The sequence below is a fragment of the Heterodontus francisci genome, chromosome 23 (genome assembly GCF_036365525.1).
Source record: "Heterodontus francisci isolate sHetFra1 chromosome 23, sHetFra1.hap1, whole genome shotgun sequence".
In the NCBI taxonomy this organism is placed as follows: Eukaryota; Metazoa; Chordata; class Chondrichthyes; order Heterodontiformes; family Heterodontidae; genus Heterodontus; species Heterodontus francisci.
This window is the reverse complement of record NC_090393.1, coordinates 34,455,156-34,462,405: the sequence shown is the minus strand read 5'-3', so window position 1 is coordinate 34,462,405 and position 7,250 is coordinate 34,455,156. Positions and strand designations below refer to the sequence as shown.

General features: G+C 45.4%; 1 protein-coding gene across 1 annotated transcript; it reads left to right on the top strand.

Moving 5' to 3' along the window:
- The first annotated feature begins 4,299 nt into the window (after window positions 1–4,299).
- Window positions 4,300–6,929, top strand: LOC137382990 (frizzled-10-B-like). Its single transcript, XM_068055574.1, has one exon. It carries the CDS (start codon window positions 4,300–4,302, stop codon window positions 6,064–6,066), a length of 1,767 nt encoding a protein of 588 aa, XP_067911675.1. The 3' UTR covers window positions 6,067–6,929.
- Window positions 6,930–7,250: the final 321 nt, after the last annotated feature.

The window sequence follows — 7,250 nt, the reverse complement described above, 5'->3', positions numbered from 1 at the left end:
GGTTAACTGATAATATACTCAGTGCCCATATCAAAACAGAATAATGAATAATAAATATCTGAGAGTAATTACAAAGCTGGAATCCAACTGATGGGGCTCAGATCATGTCTAAACAGTGAGAGTGAAATTGTCCATAGCTCATCTGAATCCGAAAATGAGTTTACAGCCTTGTAATCACTCGAAGGTACTATTTTTATGAGTTAGACTGTGAACTTCATGTGCTGTTTTTATCCGATTTTGGGTCCATTTTCTTGCTGACAGCAGCTCTCTGTGCAAATGCCAGCAGCCAATGCATTCCATGTTATTGAAGTGTGATGATGTATACGCAGGATTATAAATTGCTGTGCAGTCACTGCACAAGGTTATTTTTAAAAATCAACAGTTTATTGCCAACAAATAATAATAGTATATGTGATTTTTTAAAATATGTTCATGGGATGTGGGAGTTTGTGGCGAAGCCAGCATTTATTGCCCATCCCTAATTGCACCCTGTTCAGTTAACCACTTTTTAAAATTCATCTAAAGGATTATCAAGGAGCACACTTATATGAGGTTGACATTTCAACCAGATTGTTTTTGCTGCAAGAGTTAAAATATTCTGTGTGATGCGTGCTTTTTTTTTTGTTTCTCTGCACTACTTCATTATTTTAAAACATTCTGAGTTTGTGTTTGTGCATTTTCTTCAGGAATTCAGTTGGAGCCTGGAATTTCCTCTGTGGGCGCAGCTCAGAAGTTAGAATGAAAATGTGCCCATCCCATTGATTTTAAGTTGCACTCAAATTTCCTGTGAATTTCATTAGGATCAACCTGAATGTAAACTGGGCGTAAATCAACGTGAACAATAAGGGCTCCAGGAAAGCACTGAACCAATTCCATATATTTCATCTCTATGTATGTAAATGTGAGTTTCAACTCATTTATCCATCACTCATGCACATCAGGTTTAAGAACCTAAAATCAGGGAAGCTTTAAATTTTTAATGTGACTTATACTCATACCATGAAAATGCATTAAACCAAACAGAAAATACAGAACATGTCTCAGCCAGGATAATTATTTTAAATTCTAAAAAAATGAAATGAAACACCAGAAAAATCCCTCCTGCCCCCGTAAACTGGTCATCATATGAACAGCTCCAAACAAGCACACTTGGTGAATATGTAATTTGAGGGTGGGACAGGTTTATAGAATCATCCAATAGTTACAGGAGGCCATTCGGCCCATCATGTCTGTGTGGGCTCTCTGCAAGAGTAACTCACCTAGTCCCAGGCTGCTGCCTTTTCCCCGTAGCCCTGTAAATTTTCTCTCTGCAGATAATTATCCAGTTCTCTTTTGAAGGCCTAGATTGAATCTGCCTTCACCATACTCTCAGGCAGTGCATTCCAGATCCTAACCACTGGCTGTGTAAAAAGTTTTTCCTCATGTCTCTCTTGCTTCTTTTGCCAATCACCTTAAATCGGTGTCCTCCGGATCCTTCCTCCAATGGGAACAGTTTCTCTCCTATCCACTCTGTCCAGATCGCTCATGACTTTGGTCGGAGTTGCTCAGGCGGCGGATGGATAGACGGCCAACAAAGATCGAGGAAATTGGGGAGTTTTGTACTTAGGCGCGAAACTCGCTTACGCCCAAAATGTTTGTTTACTTTGCACCCTGAGTGCCCATGTCCCTGGGGGAAATTACAGGTCCCTGGGAGTTTATCTCCAGCAGCAGTCTGCATGCTTGTAACTGAGAAAAAAAAGTTATTAAAGTTGCTTCCTTATTATCAATTCACCCTGCAAGAGGTACACATTCAACTACGATGCTTAAACGTTGATACTCCATTGCTTTCGAACAAAGAAGTTGACATTTGAATGCAGTCAGCTCCGACAGGCTTGCTGATGGGACGGGGGCGTGAGGAGATGGGGGGGGGGGGGGGGTTACCTGGCAATTGTGAGGCGGAATAAGAAAGTTGTGGGACTTTTATAACCTACTCATTTCTGATAATGACAGACTGGCAGGCAACAGAGAAAGTGCTCAATTTCTCACTTTCTCTAGGGACTGTGGAATGGGTTTAATCTAATCGAAGAGAGTGTGTCTGCGCCGGGGCTTTTTTTTCCCCCCCTCTAGAGTGTGGGAATAGAAGTGAGAGGCAGGAGCAGTGAATACAGTCTCCTGGGCCAGGAGCAGTGGGGAGCCGCTTAGATGCCACTGATCCGAAGCCAGTGAATGAAAAGGGGATTAAGAAATGTTCTTATTTGCAATTCACTGAGATGCACCCTGTTGAACCGTCCGTAATATTTCAAACCAGATTTTTTAAAAAAGTAGAGCCCCTTCATTGTGCCAGAACCCTGCTACTTTTTGGTTACATTCCTTTTGTTTGAAACCGCAACAACTCCTTTCTGGGCGAAGTCTGTATCTGTTGCAACTTTTCCATTTACACAGCCCAATGCAGCATATATCGTTCACAATTGTAACTTGTGGGTCTGCAGAAGCAGAGATGCGGGTGTTTACACCCCCGCCATACTGCTGTTTACTAACCGAAGCACATTTACTTGGAAGCTCTTTGTTAACAAAGTGGGGAGGGGGGGTGGGGGGGGGGGGGGGGGCTGCATTTTGAAATGTCGACGTTAAAACGAACATTTCAAAAATACATCTCAGCTAATTGTAAAAGTAGAGAGCGTGAGGCTCCGTGCGTGTGGAGAACAAGTTTTACCCAAGTTTAAGCTGTTTTTAAAATCTTCAATTATACTGTGATATAGTTGCCCACATAATAAGAATTAAAGATTTTATAAATGAAGAAGCGTAGATTTAATAAGATTTCCATTCATTCAAACTGTTCAAAATCCTCCCCTCCCCAAAAAAGCCAAGTGCTTTTTTTTCATCCACGGTTAAATATGTAAATAAAATGTCTAAAGTCATTCTTCAAAGAACACAAAAGAAGAAAAGATCGGCGTCCGACAGCCATAAAATTCCTGCAATTCTCCGTAACACCAGTCGCCGGGGGTCCATCTCTGTCGGAGCGATCCAGCGGGGAGGCTGCTATTTCCATAAAGGCACAGGTTTCAAATCCGACCCCCCCAAAAAATATCTTTTCAGCTTCAGGCATCAAAGAGCCTTTTCATTTATCGGCAACAGAATTATCTTAGTCAGTTGCTGATTTCTCTCTCTCTCTCTCAGATGGTGTTTTAAGCAACCAATTGTTTTCCAGTTGAATTGGCTTGCTTAGACAGGAAGCTGTTAAAAAAAGATAAATACTCTGGGGGAATACGGAGCTTTGCAAATGTAACATTGCCTAAATAAACATGCCTTTAAAAAAAAAACACGATAACAAATTCCACACCAGTGAGAATCTAGAAATCTAATATTTTGGCCATGGTACGGTGTTTGATTAATAACTTTTTAATAGTAAAATATAAACTCATCTCCAGTGTGTTCAGCTTGCAAATTGCTCTGTTTTTACGCCTTTGTATTTATGTAGCTGCAGTGGCGGCGGAATTTCTCATTATAAACTTCTCAAAGTTGAAGATATTGCCATCCAGGCGATGGAAGAGCGAGTCATGCTGTGTCTTTTTAACCGGTTTTGCTCCCGTTTTCATATCGGTTGATCTATAGTTTGCCCTTTTTTTTGTTGAAACAGGCGATCTCGGGTTGATAGGAATGCAGTTTAGACTAAGGAAGTGTTCCTATAAAATAATTAAAAGCACGGACTGGATCGTGGGGAAATATTTGGTTCTACATTTCCCTAAACCAAAAAAAAAAGTGGCGGAAATCCACCCAGCTTCAGATGAATGGCAGGCGTCGAAATCCTTCTTTGGCCGACCTTTTGATGATCAACCCTACCCCTTCTCTCTTTTGCTGCTCTTTTTTTTTGCCTGAGTTTCACAGACGGTCCGCCCACTCTTAGCTCACTTTGCAGTTGCCAGTCAGAGAGGAGCTGCCTCTGTGTGTGTGTGTGTGTTTACTTCCTTGTACCTGGGTCCCACGAGTGCACACAGCAGCAGCGCTCCGAGACAAGCCCTTGAAGTTAGGAGGGAAAGGACACATCGGCTGTTGTGATTGATTCCGGTTGGCTTTAGGGGAGGTTTAGCCGCTCCTCAGTCTGTGGATTTGACCCATCTTCCTGCTCAAGAGTCAGCTATCCCCGGGAACTGCTCTCAAATCCAGCTGCAGGATCCGCCGCTAACATTGCCAAGTTTGGATGTAAAGTTTAGCCCCAGACCGGAGCAAGTCGGATTCAGTGGCTGGCTTTACTTTGTTTTGGGGGTGGGGGGTGGGAGGGAGGGGGGGGGGGGTGTGAAAGGAGACTTTGAAGCCTTTAATATGGGGTGGTTGGAACATATCCATTGCCTGTGCGCTCTGACCTTCTCGTTGATGCTGTGCAGCCGGGCGATCAGCTCCATCGAGTCGGAGAGGTCTGAGCGAGAGGGCAGGTGTCAGCCCATCGATATCCCCATGTGCAGGGACATTGGCTACAATATGACCCGCATGCCCAACCTGATGGGTCATGAGGACCAGCGGGAAGCAGCCATCAAGCTGCACGAGTTTGCCCCCCTGGTGGAATACGGCTGCCACACTCACCTCAAGTTCTTCCTGTGCTCCCTCTACGCCCCGATGTGCACCGAGCAGGTCTCGACGCCTATCCCCGCCTGCCGGGTGATGTGTGAGCAGGCCCGCCTCAAGTGCTCCCCTATCATGGAGCAGTTCAGCTTCCGCTGGCCCGACTCTCTGGACTGCAGCAAACTGCCCAACAAGAACGACCCCAATTTCCTTTGCATGGAAGCGCCCAGTAACGGCTCGGAGGATATGCCCCGCGGAGCCAGTGTCCTCCCCCCGGTCTACCGGCAGCACCCGAGGGCCGGCGGCGGCACCCAGGAGCTCTTCCCCCCGGTCAAGGACAGCGGCAGCAAGGCGGCGTGTGAGAACTCGGAGAAGTTCCACCGCGTGGAGAAGAGCGCATCGTGCGCGCCGCTCTGCTCTGCCCAGGTGGATGTTTACTGGGCCGGCCAGGATAAGAGGTTCGCCTTCATCTGGATCGCCATCTGGTCGATGCTCTGCTTCTTCTCCAGTGCCTTCACCGTGCTCACCTTCCTGATCGACCCTCAGCGCTTCAAGTACCCGGAGAGACCCATCATCTTCCTCTCCATGTGTTACTGTGTCTACTCTGTGGGCTACATCATCCGCCTGTTCGCTGGAGGGGACAGTATCGCCTGTGACAGGGACAGTGGTCACCTCTATGTTATCCAGGAGGGCTTAGAGAGCACGGGCTGTACCATCGTCTTCCTGGTGCTCTACTATTTCGGCATGGCCAGTTCCCTCTGGTGGGTCATCCTGACACTCACCTGGTTCCTGGCAGCTGGGAAGAAATGGGGACACGAAGCCATTGAAGCAAACAGCAGCTATTTCCACCTGGCTGCCTGGGCAATCCCTGCCATCAAAACCATCATTATACTGGTGATGAGGAGGGTAGCTGGCGATGAACTGACCGGCATCTGTTATGTGGGAAGTATGGATGTCAACGCGTTGACCGGCTTTGTGCTCATCCCTCTGGCTTGCTACCTGATCATTGGCACCTCGTTCATTCTGTCTGGATTTGTGGCGCTTTTCCACATCAGGCGCGTCATGAAGACTGGGGGGGAGAACACGGACAAGCTGGAAAAGCTGATGGTGAGGATCGGGGTCTTCTCGGTTTTGTACACCGTCCCTGCCACCTGTGTCATAGCTTGTTATTTCTACGAACGCCTCAACATGGATAACTGGAAGTTTTTAGCCACACAGGAGAAGTGCAAAATGGGCAATCATTCCAAAGCCCTGGACTGCACCATGAGCAACTCCATCCCAGCGGTGGAGATCTTCATGGTTAAGATATTCATGCTACTGGTAGTGGGGATCACCAGTGGCATGTGGATATGGAGCTCCAAGACCCTGCAGTCTTGGCAAAACATTTGCAGCAGAAGATTCAGAAGAAGGCTCCGCAGGAAACCCGCCAGCGTTATTACAAGTAGTGGCGGTGGGTCGTATGGAAAAGCTCACCCTCCCCTGAAAGTACACGGGAAATACGAACCGGCGCTCCCACCAACTTGTGTTTGAAATGATTATTGCCTCAAAGTTTTTTCTCTCTCTCTCTTTCCCCCCCTTCCAAGTTTATGTACAGGGCTGGTCTGGAATGACTCAAACTGGGGAAGCTGAAGACAATGAACACCTTCACCTAAAGTGAAAATGGAAGGAGGAATGGTTTCCATTGCTAGCAGCAGTGCTCGCTTGGGCTGGATGGTGAGGTTCAAATAAAGGTTAAACTATAGGAGGAACCTGTGACGTCTCAAATGTTTGAAACCCGAAATCAGAGCTGCCTGCTTGCACAATGTGGGCTCTGCTTTAATTTTGGAACGACTAACAGTTCAACCATCATGTAGCGCCCGGCTCAGCAACTATTACCTTTTAACGTGAACTTTTCAGGGATAAGTAAGGTCTCTTCAAAAGGTTCAGTATCTTGTGGATAAGGAATATTCTGCCGGAGACGGGCTGCTGTAACAATGTGCAATAGTTTCTCTCTCTCTCTCTCTCTTCAACAATCAGCTGCAGATAAAAGACTTACAAAGAATCTTTTTCCTGACAAAAGAACTTAGAGGTATGGGCGACAGAAGTTCTTTAATGACACATTTTGCTTTCTGATGGAAATCAGGCCAGTGTCAGACAAGTTGAACTGATTTGTAAACGGGCGATTCAAAGAGACCCACGAAGCTTATCGACTCGTCTTATTGTAAAGCTAATTCTAGCCATGAATAGATCAACAAGCACTAGATAAAACAAAGGGTTTGTGTGGACAGGGAGCCCCTGTGTGATCTTGTAGCTCTTCACGTGCTTTGTGAAGCACCGTTGAGACCTATGTACATATTTGTAAAATATAATTGTCGTCAAGTTCGTCTATTTTATAAAATAAAATGTTTCTTTAGTTTGGCAAGAAATCTGCGGAATATGTGACTATTCTTAAAAGGAAATCAAGTTTCATGGCAGATTGTCTTAAAAGGGCAGTGCCCGGGGTTAAAATGCAAAGCTACTGCCTGTTAGACTTGATTTATTGCTACTACGTGAAGGCAGAATATTAAAGAAAGGTCAGACCTGTTGTGAACAGAATTTGCGTGACGTTAGTTAATTAAAGTTGTAAGTAAATGGTATTGCGGCGATGTTCCATTTTATATTAACTATAACATAATGGCATATTTTAAAATGTTTAAAAATGGATAGTGTTTTACTAAATACTGTATTCAGACCAG

Excerpts from the sequence above, each read along its gene's own strand:
- LOC137382990 (XM_068055574.1), top strand. The coding sequence starts at position 4,300 with ATGGGGTGGTTGGAACATATCCATTGCCTGTGCGCTCTGACCTTCTCG.